Here is a 20,667-nt window from a genome sequence, read left to right as displayed (position 1 = left end):
GAAAGTACAAGCCCCAATTGCGTTTTTTTAGGTCTATTGAAGAATTATTACAATTCAAAGAATTCGAAATGAATTTGGGTGCTGTCTTTCTAAGTACTCGAAGAGAAGTATATCAGAAGGTTCTCAGAGAATCGCGTGAAAAAAACTTGCAGTGGATTGGTTGCTGAACAAAATTGAAGAGCGGCCTAAGGTTTTGGAGAAAGCGAGAAATAATAGTACGAAAAGAATTTTCTATTTGAGAAATTTTCTGGTTCTTCACATGCAGCTCTTCAAAACCAATTTTCAATTTTTTTGATTAACAGGTCGAAATTTGATACTTTATTAATGGGTCGTTTGTTTTGATAGCGGCTTGAAAGTAGTTGATATAAGGTTGACATAAGTTTTATGCTAAATTGTAACATGAAGGTTTTCAGCTGTTTTGCTGATTTTTAGGCAAAATTTAAAAATTTATTGTCTGTTGCTTTGTTTTACCACTTTAAAGGGAATTGAAAAAATCAATTACTTACAAATTGTTTAGGTACCAAGTGATTACCGTTTCATTGGTATAAAACGGTTTTATAGAAATAAAAGAAATATGCGAACAAATTTTTGAATTATTTTTCTTTGTTTATTTTGCAGTGTTTCGTTTTTGTCCAATCTTAGATTTTTCTTAGCCTATTATGACTTGTCAACTGTTTTGCTTCTATGTTTATAATTGCTTGAAAAAAATTTTCCTTGCCTTTGTGCCCTTGTAATTTTTTTTAAAAAAAGTCAATTTTTAATAGATTTTTAGTTTAAGTTGTTTTTGATAGCAACTTTTTTAAATGAATAGACCTTAAATATTATAGTAGTTCTCATGACTGGCTTAAGTATGTACAAACTAATTGACGGTCCAGTCTTTTTTACCCCAGCCGGCTCTTCGAGTCGTTTCCGGAAATCTTCCAGTAAAAGATGGTTTTGCGACAAAATTTGTTTTCATTCTAATTTTAATTTAAAGTGAGAGAAAGGTGTTTTAATAGAATTAACAAGCTTGTTATTGTTTTTTGTTCACATGCAACACTTTGACATTGAATTTTATTGCTTTTTTTAAAATTTATTTATCCGTTTTTTTTTCAACTGGTTTTCCCAATTCATTCATCGTCCGTTAAAGGTATAATTTTTTGTTCAATAAACTTGTCTTGGTGCTTTTTTTTATATCATGGCGCTTAAAAATTTTGATTAGCATTCGGAAATTTCCCCACCTTATAATGATGCCCTCTTTTGAAGCCATTTTCGAGAGAAGAAGTTCTTCGGAAAATGAAAATTAGTAAGATTGGTAGTTCCAAATGCATTTTTTATACCAATTGCAAAATTTCTCTGTGCTTTTATGCATCTCTGTTAAGAAAATATTGAATCACCAATTGAAACTTTTTGTCTGTCATTTGATATCATCTCACTGCAAAAAAGAGTAAATTTCTAGAAGTTTCGATTATTGTTTTTAAATATAAACTTAAACGTCGAGAAACTGTTTATTTGACTTAAAAGCATTCTTTAATTCAAAAAAGCAGTTGAGTTTATGAGCGTTTTTAGATAACAGATTTTTTTGTAAAAAAGAAAAAGATAATCACTTAAAAGTTTTCCTAAAATTTGAAAGCTTTTCCTTAAGACTCAAAATTATTGAAATCAATTCGAAAATTTTGCTTCGAACTTTTAGTTAACTATGGCAATTGCTTTTGTTCCATTTGCCATCCTGAATCAATTTCACTTTTATTTGGCATTAAAAAAACCTTAGCTTTAAAATTTTCATTTAAAAATTTTACTGATCTAATTAAAAGGATTTACTGCTGGAAAATTTGTTCTCTTTTAACCGTATAAATTAGTTTTGAGGGGACCGAAAGATGTAGAAAACTTGAGCTGAAGGAAATTCAGCTGTAATTAATCATAATGAGATATAGACTGATACATCATTTAGAGACAAACATTCTTAAACTTTATAAAAGTTCCTAAACTTAAAAATAATTCATCTATGAAAGCCGCCAAAATAAAAATATCGGCATTATTGAAGAAAATGAACGAATTATTAAACTGGCATTTTTCTGAGAGAATTCTGCTGACTGAAAAAAAAATTTGATGAATTTTAGTTAACACATTGGTGCTAGCTTTATCCTGGCTTCTGCGGTCTTAATTGTTTTAGTTCTACTAGCTATTTGACCTTTGGAGCATATATCGAACATATCGATGTCCCATGTGTCCAGAATATCTGTAGCAGGATACAAATGCAGCATTTGTTATATCCCGAGCTTCGCAAATAATTTCTCCACAAACGTTAAATTGAGCAATTCGTCAATAGTTAAAAAAATGACAGCAAAAAGTAAATTAATTGTGAACTGACTGTGTTTGAAGTTGATGCCTCCCCGTCTGGTTCTGCCAAAGGAGATTTCCCTGCCGTACATTTTGATATCTGTGCCCTTCTTGGCCTCTGATAGGATGAGATCCACTTCTGCCTTCTTCTGGGCAGGGATGTCTCTCAGTCCAGCCAGCACTGTCGTCAATTCAAACAGAAACTCCATCTAAAAATTGCTTTTTAGTAATAATCACTTTGAGGAGTTATCGGATGTAATTGAACCCAAAAATGTTACAGTGTTGAAAAATCATCTGAATATGAATTGTGTCTAAAAATTTCGTGCCGTTATGGAATAACTTTTGTGCTTGAACAAAAAAAGGTACGAAAAGGTCATGCTAGACCCAAATAATTTATGAAAAGACTCTACGTTTACATTGCTGATTACCTGAAATTAAGTTTTCACGCTGGTTTACAGCTCAACCCAGCAATTTTACATTAGACCGAAAAATTCTGCATGCAATTTAGAAGACAACTAGAATGAAAGTGAAAATAAGGTAGTCAACGGGTATGACCACTCAAATCTTCAGGAAATTTGAAAGAAAATTAGGATCTTTGCTATTAAACATATCAAAAATTTCATAATTTTAAAATGAAAATGAGGCTCTCTTCTAATTGCTGACAAAAGACGATTGTTAGAGCCATTACAACTCAATTCAGCCAAACATTCTCGCAATTTTCGCTAGTTACGACATTTATTTTGTCTTCAAAATTCATTTTCCTTTAGAGTTTTGGCAAAAGTCATCTTTAATTTCTAGGTCTAACTGCCTAGTGCAATGCTAGTTGGGGAAGGCTCGGTGATAACTTTTAATACTTCAAATAAAATAATCCCTTGACTTTGAAAAGACAATGCTCATCAGTAAAGTGCAACAAAAATTACCGTACTCGACCCATGAAGATAATTCAGCTAAACCGTAACTGTGTTCCTGACCCGCCACTAGACTTTGAAAGACTTGTTACAAACAAAAGTCTAAACTAGGGGGCAGACTAATGTCTACTTGTTAAGAGAAAATTTCAACAAACGGATTCAATTTTTGATAAAAGACGAAAGACGAGAAAACGGATGATTGTCGATACATAGGTCAAAAATATGAACACCAGCAGGTGAGGTGAAAAGGCCGATCACAATCGGTTATATAAAAGATGCTGTTGTGATTTGATTGTTGGTCCACTTTCGCAGTAATTGTAATTGAAGCTGCTTAGATTCGCCAGAAAAATTGAGTATAAAGTATCAATTTCATGATAGAGTCATACATATATATATATATATATATATATATATATATATATATATATATATATATATATATATATATATATATATATATATATATATATATATATATATGTGTTTGTGTATATTTATTTATATATATATATATATATATATATATATATATATATATATATATATATATATATATATATATAGCGACAAAACCTCCTCCAGAAAAACTATCCCTTTGAAAAATGCCAAACATACTCCGAGAAAAATGCAGCTTCCTTCAGATGAGAATAATTATTATCCAATAATTTCTTTTTATAAAAAGGGTTTGAGGAAACCAAAAAATAAAATAGGTAAATCAAAAAATTTGTAATTCAAAACAGTTTTGTTTGTTATCTAAAAAAGAACTGAGTTTTCGAAAAAACATTAAGTGTCAATGAGCTTCAGAGTCCAGAACAAAATCAAAAGATGATCAAACAATACATTTTTAAGATTTAGAAGTAGATCAACATTTTCAAGAAGTTTTCATCTGTACGATGAGAATATGTAGAAGAATCAATTAAAAGCAATTCCTGTTTATTGAATAAAAATTTTGTACAGATTTAACTTTGTTCAATAGCAAACCGACAAGTGCCAAAAATAATTGAGAAAAAAACAATTCATATCTCTGACTTTTCTTTAAAAAACTGTACTAGTATTTGCTATATACAGTACAGGAAAAAACCAGTTCATACATAAAGTGTAAATTATCCCATACCAAATTATCTATATCTAGACGGATCTGTACATTTTTATACTGGTACAGACTGTAACTTTTTGTACAGTGAGGCTATTTTAAATTCAAATTTTACAAAAATCAAATTCTTGTTACTCGTGCTCCAGACCACGACAATGTTGTCCAGACCAGGATGTACTATACACTGGAAAACGTAAGTAACATGTCAGTGACATGGGAGTACATTACAATAAAAAACAAGTAAAGATACAAAATAAAAACACATACCGGTGCTCATAGTGCCATAATTTCAATACTCATCTGGGCTGAACTTGATAAACCTCAGTGAGCTGAGCAAATCAGATGACCTAAGAACTATGATGGTCATCAACAGGTGCTTCCAGAATCAGTAACATTTGGTGTTGAGCAGAACGGGAGTAAGTAAAAGCAACAAATCGAGCAGATATACAGTCCGCCGAAAAATTGGGGAAGACATAATAAATGACGAGAGCACCAACACTTTTTGTGATGAGAAAATACCTGCATTCAAAAGCCACAGAACAAAAGCCATATGAAAATAATTCTGGGATCATAGCGAGGTTTTTGCAGTTCCAGAAAGATACATCTACCCTTACAAGACAGGGTCAAAGTGAACCATAATTCATTGATACGACAGAGCATCCTAGAAACTGTGCAACCTGGTGTTGTCACAAATGCATCTCCAGTAGTGTGGCAGCAAATAAAATGGACGCCTAAGACTTTGCGTGGACTAAAAAACTCACATTGCTGACAAAATTATGGACAAAGATTATACACTCCCAGACATTCTTCCACAATCTCCATAGGCCCCATACTTTGGCCAATTCCACCTATCAGACGCAAACTATCGAACTGATTTTGGCAAAGAAGCAAAAGAAATAAGCACAACCAAGATACATATTAGGGATTACAGTTCCTCAGGCCAGACAACATTAGTGTCATTCATCCAGAATTGCATCGACCTGTTATATGGAACACCATAAGAGCAATAGGAGAGGTGAGTGCTTGAGGTCAAAACTTGACACAGTGAAAATTGTTCCAAATTCAATTGAAAAAAAGCCAGCTCAAAACAAGTCGCAAGTGTTCATTTTCCGGGTTGCTTTTTTGCTAAAGAACAAATAGCACCAATCCTAAGCATATTGAGAAAGACAAAAACAGCATCAAGAAAAAAACAACTGTAATTTTTTGTCGGTTCAACATTATTGTATTGTCGAATGATACCAGATTTGTTACAAGAATCTTAATTTTGAACAAAATTGGAAAAGATGACTATAGATTGGAAAAAAGAGCGTTAAGAAAAACTTTTAAAGAAAATAAAAACAACTTATATGCTAACCCACGTGTTCAGCTTTACTGCTTGAGAACAGAAAGAAGCGTGACAACAGAAGGACTCCGAAAAAAACATTTGCTGGGTCTTCCCACGGGATATCTTGTGATCTACGTCTCCGTTTAACTGTCACATGCCGAACAGAAATTAACCAATAATGAGCAAGAGACACTTGCAATTGTCTTTGTTGTTGAATTATTAAAACAATTGTTGCTCGGAATGATGTTTACTCTACAGACTGACCACAAACCTCCCAAATTTTTGCAACAAACGAAAAAATTCGTTAAACAGCGTCAGCAGGAATCAAAAGATTGGAACTAGTGTTGATGGGATTTGAATTCGAAGTGAAATAAACTCCGGGAGAGCCAATTCCCCATGCTGACGCTTTGAGCACACTAAAGTTTGACGACAAGCACGATGAAAATGAAGATGTCGAGTCCGCTTTGCTCGCTCTCAACAATATTCACTGTGTCCAATCTGACCAATTAACCTCTGTCACGCAAAAGAACTGAGCTCGATTCCAATAATTTTTTCCAAGATGTCATGAGAAAAACAAAAATGGCAACTGGAAACACTGTTCAAAAGCAGAGAAAGAATTACAACGAAAGACAGAAACTGTAACGATCCATAACCGAACCACTTTTTGAGGTGTCTTTCATTCCACCGAAACTAAGACCTGTGGTGATGGCTAAATCTCATGAGGCTCACCGGGAAGAAAATAAACAGACGCAGTCGTCCAAATGATAGCCTTGTGACCCGGCTATAATTGATGCTTCTTTGATAAATTATTAACTGTAAAGAATGCCAAGGAAAAAGCTTTGTCTGGGGAAAACAGTATCAACTTGGCTAGAAGCAGCAGTTCGCGAAAGACCCATATGAATTGGTGAATTCAAAAGGCCAAGGTAATATAGTAGTAATAGTAGAGGCGGGATCAGGTTAAATAGAAGCCTTCCCTGCGGGAAACGAAAATTCACAAACAGTGAAATTATTGATGAGCTCAATTTTGGATATTCAACACGATAGTGTCAGACAATGGTCCCGAGTTTGTTAGCGGTGACCGGAAACAATGGCGAATCACTGTAGATTAAACAGATAGCGTCATCCCTTTTTCATCCGCGAGCAAACGGACTTGCTGAGAGAGTGGTACGAACTAATCAAGCTTGGATTCAAAAACTCAATTTGTCATTTGTTTCTTTAATACAACGAACTTTGTTGGCCCATAGAAATGCTTTCAAGACGAGTGGCAATAATCCAGTGGAGCTACTGCTGTGAACGAAAGGTAGACTTCCAGAGGTCACTAATTTTGGTCTAATCGACCAAGTCCTCCTAAAAGCGACAAGCATTTCATCAGCAGTAATAGCCGCTTTTACAATACCCAAAGGAATAAACACTTCATTCAACCAGCCGGATAACCCAACCAAGACCGTGCTCCTTAGTGACAGCCAAAATGAAAGGCTGGAATCTGATGACTTCCGGACTGAATCTAATAATCAGCAATCTACTGTCTCGCGAAGTTTGAGCAAAAGGGAAAGCATAGACATGACTTCGCTTAATTCCACTAACCGAAGGGAAACAATCATCTGGGGCCATGAGAACTTCTAGGGTCATGAGCACAACGGACGCAATGAATACAAAAATAATCAGCCGGAAGAATTTTCTAAGATACCTCTACGAAGATACCTCTATGAAAACTGAGCGAGGATGGGATATGTCTTGAATTAGACAACATATGAGTTTAAACTGAAACTTCAATATTTAAGAAAACTTCCTCACTTCAAGTTGGCAAAGTGATATTATTGAATATCGGCTGCTGATTGGAACCAAATTGTTGCTTCAAATTTATTCAAATCACCAGTCTATCGATGTACTTACAATAATTTTGGGCGATATATTCGACTTTCCAGTTATCAATGATTATTATAAGTCAACTCGCCAACCTCACCGTAGATATCAATGATCAATTCTTAAGTTGGGAGAACGATATATTAAAGGCAAAAAAACTGCACTTTTTTCGTAATTGTCATATACGTATACTTGTCGTACTTAAGCTGTAAGTTAACCCATATCAGTCAATTTAAATTTAGGCTGATCTTTACTTTTTATTTTAATACGGACGAACAATACTTGTGAATTTTTGTTCCTTGGAGCCATTTTAAAATAACTATTACAATATTAAAATTCTTGTTACTCGTGCTGGAGACCACGACAATATTCAAAGATGCTGGAAACAACATCTTCAAGAATCTTCAAGAAGAGAGAATGAGTGAACCAGTGAAAAACTAAAAATCAGAACAATTCTCTTAAAGCTATTTTTGAACTTTTCATTTTTTCTTGCACCTGGTCTTGATTGTAAATGATTGGATTGAGCTAAAATGAATGTTGGTTTCCATAAAAACGGCCTGTCTGTAATAATTTTTGATAGATATTCAAACAGTTGTCCCGTTTATTCATATACAGTTTTTTTTGAATTGCATGATTACAGTTTTTCATAACAGTTCCATTAAAAGCACTTAATCCGGACATTTTGGATTGGATTCAGATTAAAATTTTTTGCGATCAATTTTGTGCAATGAGTTTGAAGATTGTCTTTTTCCAATCAAAACAATCGATTTTTGACTTTTTGACAAGGCTGAGAAAATTTCTAAAAATACATCAAAAAAGATGGCACAATTTCTTGTCCAAAATCTGCAGAATGCTTGGATGAAAACAAATTTTGTTGTTCTATGTCGGAACAATGCTAAAATTGCTAGCAATTGCGACATTAATGTAACATATTTCCTTACAAAATCGTATAAAATAATCATGAGCATTCAAAGTATTTCTTACTTTCTGTTTTTCAGTCGGTCAAACTGATGTTTTGGGTTTAGTGTTCCAACCCATCTTATATACTCAAATGGGTTTTTCTGTTCAGACTATTTTCGCCGATCGATATATTCATCATAGAGAGTTGAGACTTGTATCATTAGAAATCTCGTCCAACGCAGAAAGTGGAACTAAAAAGATTTTTTTTATTTTCGTTTTTTACAGGGAGTTATCGAGGTGTAAACTTCTGAGAAAAGTAGGGTGAATTTCGTGGTCTCCATTCATATTTTCCGGAATTTTTGCCTAAATTTTTGTTAATTTAAAATTTTGTTTAAAATTTTTAAGAATAGAGCCGTTGATTTTTTTGCTAAGAACAGAAAAGTATTGTTGATTATGATGATTTAAATTTTTTGTCCAAAACTTATGCTAAACATTTCAAAATTCAGACTTTTTCATCAAAAACAGCAAAAAATAGGTTTCTTTAGTCCAATTTGATTAAATTTGCCGGTAGTACAACCCCATACAAACAACACTAATATAATCTTTTTAGACTCAAAAGGGGGCTATTTCTACTTCAACTTCTGTTGAGAGTGCTCTGTAATTAAAAATTTGCCGTTTTTTGCTAACTTTACTCGTTGATTATCAAAAACGTAGAGCTTATTTTTGAGTTATTAACTAACAAACTATCTATATCTAAAACACTCAAAAAATTAGGTGTTCCTAATGTACGAAAAAAATTGGAAGGGCTAGTCTTAGACCAATCTTGGACTATTACAATCCAAGAAGATTTCGGATTGTAATCAGTCGGTCTTTTTTTAAAAAAAATTAAAATTTTTCATATTAATTAAAGAAACGAATACATCAAATCAAAGCTCAGGAGTGATAGGTTAAATTGACTTCCTGAGAAACTCCAAGATATTGCGTTTAGTTTTTTACTTGAAAGCTTATTGTCGTTTTGACTTTTAAAAGTAATTTATTTATATACAAAAAATGGCTTAAAGAACTTTTCCTCTATTTTTTTTCTTAAATTAGTCAACTTTTAGCTTCGTGTCAGCAAAGAAAGAATGCTTCTTCTTTCCACTAATTTTTATTTGAATCTCTATTGCGGTTATAAGCATAAAATTATTGTTTTCTGGCTTCGATACCACTAGATTTTAGATTTTTTTATTTTTAGATATTTGCCCGTTTTTCAGGTTTTCTAGTTTTTTCACTTTATCACAACATTGACAGTTATCATATCACGTTTTTGGCGTTCAAAGTAAGACACAATTGAACACATTAGAATCCGGAAAGGCATAGATTATTGTTTTAACGACTTCGACACTTTTTTGAAGAATTTATTTTAAATTTTTTTTAAATTTTGTCTTCAACTATCGCTTTTAATTTGTCGATTTACTCGGAAAAAGTTTGCTGTATAATTACAGATTTCATGGGCTTTGCAAAGAAGAAAAGATAAGCCGATATTCTGATATTAGTATATAGCTGATGACTTCAAAAACTTTATGACTTTGAGAACAATTGTTTTCGAAATGAAAAAAAAACACTTTTTAACTTCGCAATTTTGTTCCTTTTACTGTCTGTTTGTTACCTATTCTCGTTAATTACAGGCCAAACATGACAAGACTATTGTTAAGGGAAGGTGTCGAAGGGATTGGTGTCACAAAATCTATTGTTTTTAAAGAATTTGTTATGACTTTACTGAATTCGCCACGGGTTTTTCACAAAAAAAAGTAAATTGATTTGCTTTTTGTCAAGTTTGACGTTCTTTTTGAAGACGAAAGACTTATTCCGGATAATGGCAGGTCACAAGGGCTTCCTTTGCACGAATATGCAAGCCTAATCAATTTTTTCATTTTGTAATTAATGGCTTTCATTACTTTGGAAATAACTTCGTTTCGAAAAAACATCAGAATTATTACTTAATTTTGCACTTTTATTCTCTTTTGTCTACTGGTTACCTAATCTCATAAAAAAGCCACTTACTAAATTATTGGTGTTTGACGAAAGCTCCATGGAACATATTTTTGAGCGCCAAAATACCGCTCTCCGGATCCGACAGCGTTTTCTGGCAAGTTCTAATTGAACTTTGTTTGTTGTCTTTTTGTTGTTCTTTTTAGCCGAATAAAAAGTTGAATTAGGTTAGGTCTTACTTTCCTTCAATAGAAGCGTTTGTAGTTGTAATTCTCTGGGATATTTTATTTGATCTCTAATGGTTTTCATATCTTTGAAATTAATTGTTTTAAAAAAAAATAAGCGAATTTTTTCTGCTTTTGTTCTTTTTGTCTAATTGTTGCCAAATTTTTTATGGACTGGTCCCATATCTTTTCTGGTGATTCTTAAGTTATTTTGTTTAGTTTCAGTTTTATTTGACTGTATGTTGATTTTATTATTGGCTTCTGTTTTTTAACACGGATATAAAGTTTTTGCTGTAATTAGTGTTTGTTGTTGCTGTTTGATTTTGCTGTTCGTCCTAACTCGCTCTCTTATTATTGGCATATCTCATCAATCTTATGCATCATTTTTTACTCCACTGAGTTATTTGCTCTCGAGGCTAGGTTTTTGCTCATACATTGTTTTTTTTCGAAAAAAAAAAACGTTTTTTTTTTGGGTTTTTGTGGTTCCCAAAAATATTTTTTGGGTTTTTCTATTTGTTCCACATTTGGCAGACAACTATGCCAATATTGTGGATGAGCGGAGTCGGAACCTTATGTGCAATCGCACATTACCGAGCCTCCTTGTTTGCCTTTAGCTTTGGTAGCAGAGTTAAAATTATCCAAAATTGATTATAAATCTGACCAACTTCTCATTAGATCACACTGATGGGATATCCTAGAATGTACCTGTCGAAATAAAAGGGATCATTTGTTTTATTTCTAGCTACGTCACGTTTTTGTTTGTATTTCCTTCAAAACATTCGGAAACAGATATCAAAATAAAAATGCACATTGCACAGACTCGGGATCAAAATCAATTTTTTAAATAGCTACCCGAAATTTCTGTTCTTTTATTTTTTCCAGTTGTATTTTTCCGCCTCTTGGATTGAAGTGATTTAACAGATAGACAAACTTGTTTATCAACTCTAGGAAGATGAAATCTGTTGTAGTAGGAATATATTTTTTCACCGCAAATGCTCAATTCAGCGGTGAAAGTGGTGGTGGTGGTTGAAAAATTTGATTTGTGGTTGAAAAATTTGATTTGTGGAAAAAAAGTGATTTGTGGTTGAAAATTTTTCATCGCTACCAGTAGCGTCATGCAAATTATTTTACCGCTAAAATCCGCAAATCTTACACAAAATTTACTGCTTTCACTGATAAAAGATTCGGCCGCTTTCCGGTGAAAAGTTTTTCACCGCAATTCTTATATTATTTGTCTGACGAAATCTCAACCTGGGAAACAATGACTGGGGAACGGATCGAAACAGATATGTTACGCAGCAAATAGTATTGGAAGGAAAAAACTTTTAATTATTAGAGAAATGTCAATGACAGCTGATGTTCGTGGAACTAATAAACAGCTGATCAACTACAAAGGATTTTACCTAGAGTGATTTCAAAAAGGGTCAAATAATATTTGCCTACTGCAAATGTCGACAACAATTACGAACCAGATTAGTTTCGCTGTTGATCATCTCTGCAAAAGACTTGGCCTCGTTGTGGGCGCGCTTTGCAGCTTTGTATCTAGGGTCACTTTCTTCCAGTCTCTTAACTACAGCATCCATAAGTAACGAATACCTGGTGGCATGCTGGACTGGTTTCAGCAGAAACGCATCTAACGTCAGACCTCCAGTGCAAGGGTTCATATTCAAAGTATCCAGATAATAAGCAAACTCTGGATCTTTTCTGCAGTTTTCCAGCTCCTGTTCTTGTTGGTGTTTCATAACTGAATACCTTTTAAACGGTTTCAACATTATTGTGCTCATTATTTTCACTAAAATGTCGAAATAAGGCTCGACCAAAACTTTGTCAGCTTGTTTTTCGTCTATTTCGCCTAATAATTTGTCACTGATTTCTAAGAACTTGTCCGCGTTTTTGAAGATCAAATTGAGAGGCTGGGCAAACTGAGGGTGGGTTTCTGAGCTGAATTTAATATTGAGTGAATGGTAAAAATGGTTGACAACAATATCCATAGATTTGTAAAACATTTGCTCGTTTGAAATGACTTCATACATGGCTTCCTGAATTTTACGCTCTTTGTCTGAGATTTCGTTTAGAATTCCACTTGACTGCACGTTTGGTTGTCCCGCCCAGGATGGCTTTTGAGGTCTGGGAGGTTGCGGTGATCGCTGAACGTGTTCTAAAACACTCCGCATTGTAGAATATGTAAGATTAGGTTTAACATAAAGACCTAATACCGTGTAAGGAATTATAACTTAACTTACGATAACATATGTTCTACCCGATTTATAATCCACGATGTCCCAGTTCTTAGGTATGGTTTGCCTTCGTTTGTTTGAAGCTCCCTTTTTGAGTTTCTCAAATCGGTTACAGATTGTTGTCTGTGTTACAGTGAACTGAACAAATCAGTTCCTACTGCAGACATAACTTTACAACAAACGTATTACTTATGTCTGACGACTTATGCTTGATAACCTATGGTTTGTGTTTATATTTTTGCTCTAGAATTGCTTAGAAGATTATTTTTAAAATGAAAATGCTTAAAAAATATTATGGGGAAAATTTTTTAGTGCTTTTGTTTTGTCAATAATTCGCAGATAAAATTACATTCACAAGAGTGTAAAATATAACCCTGCGTTGAAAAAATTGATCACAGGGCGCAAATTGGGTTGATCAAAGATGAAAAATGTACCCTGGGGAGCATCGGCTTCACCCGAATTGGGCAACACACTAATAGTCAGGATCTGAGGTTCCTGGGGCGCCTCAATTGCATGCGATTCCGGATCGTATGACATGCCGAGGTCCGAGTCGTGTTCGGGTATCTTCTGGGAGCTCTCGAGTGAGAAACTGTCTCTTCGGCTGATGTACTTGTCGGCATTCTGTTTGGGAATGTCGACTGAGAAACTGCATGTTGCTAGGATGGTCTTCCGTCTCGCTTCCGACTGTCCTTGATAGGCACTGATGAGGTCTGCAACTGATCTCTGCTCTTCATGGTCCTCGTTCTGGTAGTAGTCGGGATGTCGCAAGGGGGACCGTGAACGAGGTCTGCGGACGCTTTCATTACCTACAAAGTTAGCGCAATTTTAAAATCGAACATGAGCTTTGCGCTTCAAAAAAGTTGCTACTTATTAGCGGAGCGTGGAAAATTTACGAAAAGAGAGGTATTGTAAATTTATCCTATGAATATGGTAGTTTATTTATCAAGCTCTAAGATCTTGCTCTATCAAACGGTTCCAACTTCTAAGCATTTGTAGATCTAAAAACCTTATTGAGCAGTTTGTGTTGATTACAAACTCATATATTAACAAAACAAACTCTGAGCTAAAGCGGGGAAAGTACACCGTACATAGAATATATATTTTTTTCCGTTATTGACCTCTCTCACCTTTGTCATGCCCCACCCATTAAAACTATGTGTACATCGTAATTTCTAATGAGTTAATGTAGCAAGACCGCTTAGCGTGACGAAAAAAATGCACAAAAGGCAACCAAAAAAATGAGAAGTTGTTATAGAATAGTGAATGCGCTAAGTAAGAGACATTTCGATGTTTCCACTTTTACTCACGTTTAACTGCGAGACCACCTGACGTTAACTGACTTCCTCCTATAACGTTTGCAAGGTCACTTATCGCTTTCGATTCCGGGTTGGCTTGAGAACCACGTGAGTGCTTCCTTGATGCTCTGACATGTAAGGGTAACTGCGGAGCATAAAATGTAGACGAACCAAATTTACTTGACAACGGACCGGCAACAGTCTCCGCCCGTCTCTTGTCGGATTCTGTGTGACTCCGTCTAGGCAACCCTCCTGGACTGTCGTCAAACATGTCTGACAACCCTAATCGCGAAGAGTTTTCTTCTATTTTCGGGATTGATAATCGTGGGTTGGACAATTTTCGGTATGCTAAATCAATGGCCTCACTGGCTGTTGGAGGAGATACAATTGTGGAGGATTCGGATGTGCTTCTGGCACGTATTGATGACCAATCTGACATTTTCTTGGCTCTAGTTGATGATTTAGCTTCTGGAACTTTGATTGGCGAAGATTGGTCTTCCACGGGAGTACTGGGGCCTAAACAGTGAAAAGTATATTTAAATAATTAATGTCTAAAATTGATGCAGTGAATAAGGAAATGATGCAAAAAATTTTCCAACAAGAAAAATCCAAGGCTAAAAAAAACTCCACAAATCTAAGCATAGTGTGCGCCTAATCTTTTTGCATTATGGGGATAAAACAAGTAAACTGAAAACTTAGGCAGTTAGATTTATTGTTACCAGCCTATGCAAGTGGAGGCATTCGTTCCAGTGATCGCAAAAGTTACCAGCGATCAGAGACGCCCAGGTCAAAATACCCTTACAATCAGACGACTTTCACGTGTGCATATTCGTTACTGGTATCACTGCCTATTTCCAATCCAAGCATGATTATGTAATTCAGACTACGGGTGTTCGATTTTTTGGCGGGGTTTTGGTTACTCATAGAAAGTTTCGTTTTAGTTTTTGTCATTTTATTTCATGATCTGATCACTCTTTCAGTTTCTGTTACAATCAGTCTTTCACTCCAGAGCCGAGGTTTTTTGTCTGATTTTGAACGAGACTCACCCTCCCCCGACCCCGCTCTCCAGCTGATTTTGAACGCACACCTTTAACTGGGTAGCTCATAATTTCTCCGATTAAAACTCTTTCATCATTAATTTTCAAAATTTAGCGAGAATAAATTGAGCTTGGTTCAAAATTAGATAATTATATTTGTCCACTTCTTGCTGCGATTAAAACTGAAATCATTTTTTTTCAAGGCTTTAACCTGTAGGAGTTGCATCTCCGTCAGGTGGATCAGGTGCTAGTGAGTTGTTGTCATGTGGACTCACATTCTCTTTACTTAATGATTTTCCAAGTGATGCCAGCATTTCAGGAGAGTGCAAGGCCACTACTGGCTCTCGGACAGATGATTTTTGTTTGGGGAGTGTTTTTGGTCTGGGTGCTACTGACTCCTGAGTGATAAGCTGCTGGTACATCTCTGTCAATTTTCTAACTCCACCGGACGATTGCGGCAGCTCGCCCATGCTATTCACTACTTAGACACAGCACTGGTCCTGTCGGAAAAATCCCTCAAGTGTAAGATGCATATGAAAAGGAGGATTAGTAACGTGCGGACATAATGTTCCCACTCATTATATTACAAATTATCTATCAAAACTTGACGACTCAAGATCTTCATTGAAGAGGGGTCCTCCAAATACAAGAGCAGGTTAAGCGGCCATTTCATGACTACAATTCCCTCCCCTCGGTGCCACAGTGATTGCTGCATTTTAGTAAGATTAAATGGACAACACGCAATAAAATAAAGGAAAATGCTTAATAATAATGAATTCGTTTTGATTACAACTGATATTTAAAATTTATTAATAGTTTAGCGCCGTACCTAACGGATGCTAGGAGACATTTTGCCCGTCAAAGATAAGAACTGTACTTCGATATGAGTGTTAAGTAGTTTTTGATGAAATTTTTCACATAATATCGAGTATAGTCAAAATTATCCCAAGAAGTAAGTAAAGCTTAATCTAGTAACCCAAATCTATATTACTTACACAGTTGCCTAATAATAAAATGCATTTTTAATAATGCATAACAAAACAGGAACTGTTTGTGAAATTGAAGTTTTCTAATAAACACATCATCCCCAGAATTGAACACAATTCGAAAGGAGTGTTTTTCGAAGAATTGTCAAATTCTTCTCTTTATTATCACTGAAGTCATTTCAGAAGAAAAACGGTTATAAAACACCGAAGGGGAGATAAATAAAATGTTTGTCTGCAAACTTTTGAAATGTCGGCGTGAAATCAATGTTCATAAAATGAGCGAAACCTCGCAACACATTCCTTAAACCGACTAGTGACACCTAGGGTGTTTTACAATTTTTTCTTTTAAAAAAGAACCTTAACTTATATTACTTACTTTTTTTTGAAAGCTTTATTATCTAACATTTTCTAACAGTTAAATAAAAATGAAAAGTTTTAAAAACTATTCCTTGTTTAAAACAGACAAAGGAAAATTAAAACAAAATAAGGAGGCTCGTTAATGTGCGTTTGCACATGATGTTTCGAACCGGGCTCATCTACATTTTTGACTTAACTGTCTCTCGACTTACATTTTTGACAAAAAGATCATCGAAAATAGATGAATGAGTTTTAGAAAAATCGTTACACAAGTAAATTAAAAAAAGAATTAAATAATGCCACGCCTCATTACAACGAGATCTGCATTGAAAAGACTACGAGAAAAAAATCAACAAAAACAAAAATCTCAGACAAAACCCTAACTACACAATATTATTTTTTCCTAACTACACAGCAGATGGAGTTTTTCCTTAATGAGACTAGGTAACGCGAAATTAAAAAACCTTTTTTAAACCAAATAATTTCAACCTTTTTTAAACCAAACAAGTCTCAAAAATCGTGTTCTTTTAACGAAATACTTCTGAATAAATTAACCAAAAATTCATAGTGAAACCAGTAGGACCTGTCTTTGGTTAGACTAAGCCACAGGAACGGACTATATATGAAGAAAAACTTGAAAAAGTACTAACAACAAATTAAAAACATTGCGAAAACACAAATTAGTGAAGTTATTAAAATCATTAGCTATTAGCTCAATATTATCTATTATTGTTTCAATTTCTATTAAAACTAATTCCGCTAAAGTTACTTTGATTGAAGAAATAGGTTCCTTTGAGCCCCATTTGAAAATCATTGGGATCTCTTCTTACGCGATTGGGCTAAAGCAGGAGAAAAAGAAACACAAATACACAATTCACAAAACATTTTTGTGAAACCGCATATTGTCCAACACACAAAACATCAGTTGCGTCATAATATCAGTAAACATGTCGAGTTACAAGGAATTGTATGGGAACGATCAATGATGAGACACAGTTACAAGTTGACGATAACAACAACAAAAACGGAAAAATTTGAAAAAACCTCAAGATCTTAAAAATGTATAAAATTGTAAACATTGGGCATATTCGCTATAAACTGAAATCTTTGGGTACAATTATTCAATCGATCTTCAATTGTAAGCTGATAAGACCGGTCAGCTTTTTAGGGATACCTAAAATTTAAAAAAAACAGGCTAACACAGCAAATTCAAAAAAAAATTGAGTGAGAAAAGTGTCAAAGCCATTAAAAAATGAATTTTTCAGTAAAAACCTTTCATCTTTCAACTCATTTTTTAACAGAAATAGGTTTCTTCTTCTTAACAATTTGGCTCCAATGAATCAACAAACATGAACAAATATATTGAAACATTGAAATTTTTTGAGAAAGCCCGTAGTATCAACCCCAATAAGTACAAAAACTTTCATTGAAAGCTAATAAAAATGCTAAGTTATGCCTCAAAGAGACAACGAGAATGTTTTTCATTCACAGCTCATCAATAGGACATTACAAAAAGTCATTGACAATGAATCAACAACAAACACAGGCAGAATCCAAAAAATAAGTAGAAAATTGCGCAAAGAAAATGTCGAAGCCATTTAAATCTTTAGCTTTTCTCTGAAAACTTTATGTATGATCCATTGAACTTCTGCTCTAAACTTATAAAAATGCCAATAATCGGATAATGTGTTAAGTTTCAAAAAGGAACCAAATATACAAAATATATCCAAAAAATTAAAAAAAAAATTATGAGAAATCGTGCATCGAAATCATAACACTGATTGTTAGAACACAAACCCCTAACTAGATTAATTTTGTTTGAAGTAGAAAAAAGGGTCTGCTTTTTGCTGCGACTCACTTACAGTTCACGAAATAAGGGTCAAGATCGTTTATTGTTAAAAAAAATTCTCAAAAGATCTTTTCTAAATAATTAACAGCATTAAATTCAATAGCATTCAACGGAAATCAATAAAAATGCTCAATTATCCCTCTATTGGAAGGCAAGGATATTTTCCGTGCATATAAATCAATAAGACATCGCAATAAGTCTTATGACTATGGAAACAACAACAAATGCAGACAAAATTAAATAAAAAAATTAGTGGAAAATTGCGCGAAGAAAGTGTCAAAGCCCTTCAAACCATAAGTTTTTCTCAGAAAACGTTATCCGCGATCCCCTAAACATCTTCTCGAAGCCAATAGGAGATATCAGCATCAACATAATGTGAAAAGATTTCAAAAGGGACCAATAACAAGAATATGTCAAATTTTTTTCAAAATTTTAAGAAAATTTTGAAATCGTGTGTCATTGAAGTCATATAACAAATAGTCACAAGATAAAACCGCAGATTAATTTTGGTTGCAGTAGAAAAAAGGAGTCCTGTCATTACTGAAACTGACTTGCAACTCACGAAAATGTGTTTATGATTGGTTAATGTTAAAAAAATTTCTTGAAAATCAATTTCGAAGTCTGAACAGCCAATAGCTGTTTACTCAAAGCTCTAGATAGGGTCACTTAATGCTCATTACGAAACTTAATGCATTTTCAGTCAACGAGTTCATGCCATGGGACTCCAAAAATTAATTAATATCTCCATAAGTAAAATCTCCAATAGCTTATGGTTTAAATTTAGTAAAATCAAAATTTCATTTAAAATGAGTCGAAGCCAAAAAAAACACGAGTGATTCCTTGAAAACGAAATTTTTGTTCATTGGGCTTTAAATCAGGTATTCAGGTATTCATTAAGCTTTAAATCAGGTATTCAGGCATTCATTAAGCTGTAAATCAGGTTTGTAATTCACGGAACCTCGGTATGAATAGTGACTAGTCTCTAGGTGACTTAAGGAAACAAAAAAATATGAAAAGTTTTCTAAAAAAAGAGCTCTCAAGTAGAATTCTATTTTTTTTGATAGTCAACTTCCCTATGGGACCAGAGTCTTTTAATCGCCTTTCGTCTAATAGGAACTCAAAATTGATTCTTTTGGGGCGTGAAATGTAACTTTAAATCATTTTTTTAATAAAAAATGTCTTAATTTGTAGAAAAATTACACTAAAACTTAACAAAATCATGTCAAATATCACGTGTTCGCACAAAACTTCAATCGTCAATAACTCCTCGAGAAAAAAAACGAAATCCGGAAAAATCTTTTTAGTGTCGAACTCTATGCTGGACGAGCTTTTTATTGATACCACTTACGTTTTTTCAACGATATATCGACCGGCCAAAATTGTCTGAACAAAAAAACCATTTGAGTATATAGTTCCTTCCCCCACAAGTGAGGTCGGAACAAACGTTTGAATGTGTCATTTGTGTAACTTTTATCAGAAAGGAAACTGAAATTGAAAATTAAACGCTTTGATGCATATTATTATCACTACTTGACACAACATGGAAAAAGCAACCTCCATTTCCCACCGTAATATCCAAAATATCCATTTAAAAATATCCATTTCCCACCGTAACTCTTTGTTAGCATAAGGAGTTCCCACCGTAACTATTTGTTAGCTAACTCTTTGTTAGCTCACTTACGCTTCATCTCATTTTACTCTTTAAGATACAGAAACTATACAACCAAAATTACATGAACGAATCCACATATTTTGGCGTTAATTTTAATTTAACAAAATGCTTTTTAGTATATATATATATATATATATATATATATATATATATATATATATATATATATATATATATATATATGTGTATATCTTATATGTTTTATATAATTTATATAATATATGTCTTGTACCCGGCTTTCTGTGGCCAAAAAGAGCCAAAAAGTACGCCTAAAGAGTACACCTAATAATCTCAACGCTTTATATATACGTTTTAGGAGATTTTTAGTTTGAAATATCAGTAATCAGGCTACCAATGCTGAGGTCCAGACCGAAATCGTCTCTGATCAGACCATTCCTGACAAGAGTGACCTCTGATCAGATCGTCCCAGACTGAAGTGACCTCTGATCAGACTAGAGAGCGCTCGAAGCTCATTGTTTGCTCAAACTGCGCTCGAAACCACCTCTGATCAGACAAGTTCCAGACTTAAGTGAACTGTGATCAGACAAGTATCATACCATTGTCCAGACTAAAGTGCGCTCGAAATGGTCTGATCAGAGATCACTTCAGTCAACTCGACCTGAGAAGGTTTG

The 20,667-nt window shown here is 34.1% G+C and overlaps 1 protein-coding gene across 4 annotated transcripts in view; it reads right to left on the bottom strand.

The window, feature by feature from the left end:
• Positions 1–20,667, bottom strand: part of LOC142336325 (uncharacterized) — a 34,739-nt gene that overhangs the window by 1,771 nt on the left and 12,301 nt on the right. For 3 of the 4 annotated variants that reach the window (XM_075385094.1, XM_075385103.1, XM_075385077.1), the window contains exons 2-6: positions 15,383–15,671; positions 14,147–14,650; positions 13,274–13,645; positions 12,072–12,760; positions 2,351–2,528 (exon numbers count right to left, since the gene is read on the bottom strand). In XM_075385094.1, coding sequence (XP_075241209.1) covers positions 2,351–2,528; positions 12,072–12,760; positions 13,274–13,645; positions 14,147–14,650; positions 15,383–15,641 — 2,002 coding nt within the window. In that variant the 5' untranslated portion in view covers positions 15,642–15,671. Of the gene's footprint in view, positions 1–2,350; positions 2,529–12,071; positions 12,761–13,273; positions 13,646–14,146; positions 14,651–15,382; positions 16,001–20,667 lie in introns of all 4 variants that reach the window. The other variant, XM_075385085.1, reaches the window with a different exon arrangement.

The sequence above is a fragment of the Convolutriloba macropyga genome, chromosome 1, assembly GCF_964194025.1.
Source record: "Convolutriloba macropyga chromosome 1, txConMacr16.3, whole genome shotgun sequence".
In the NCBI taxonomy this organism is placed as follows: domain Eukaryota; kingdom Metazoa; phylum Xenacoelomorpha; order Acoela; family Convolutidae; genus Convolutriloba; species Convolutriloba macropyga.
This window is presented reverse-complemented; position numbering and strand designations above follow the sequence as displayed.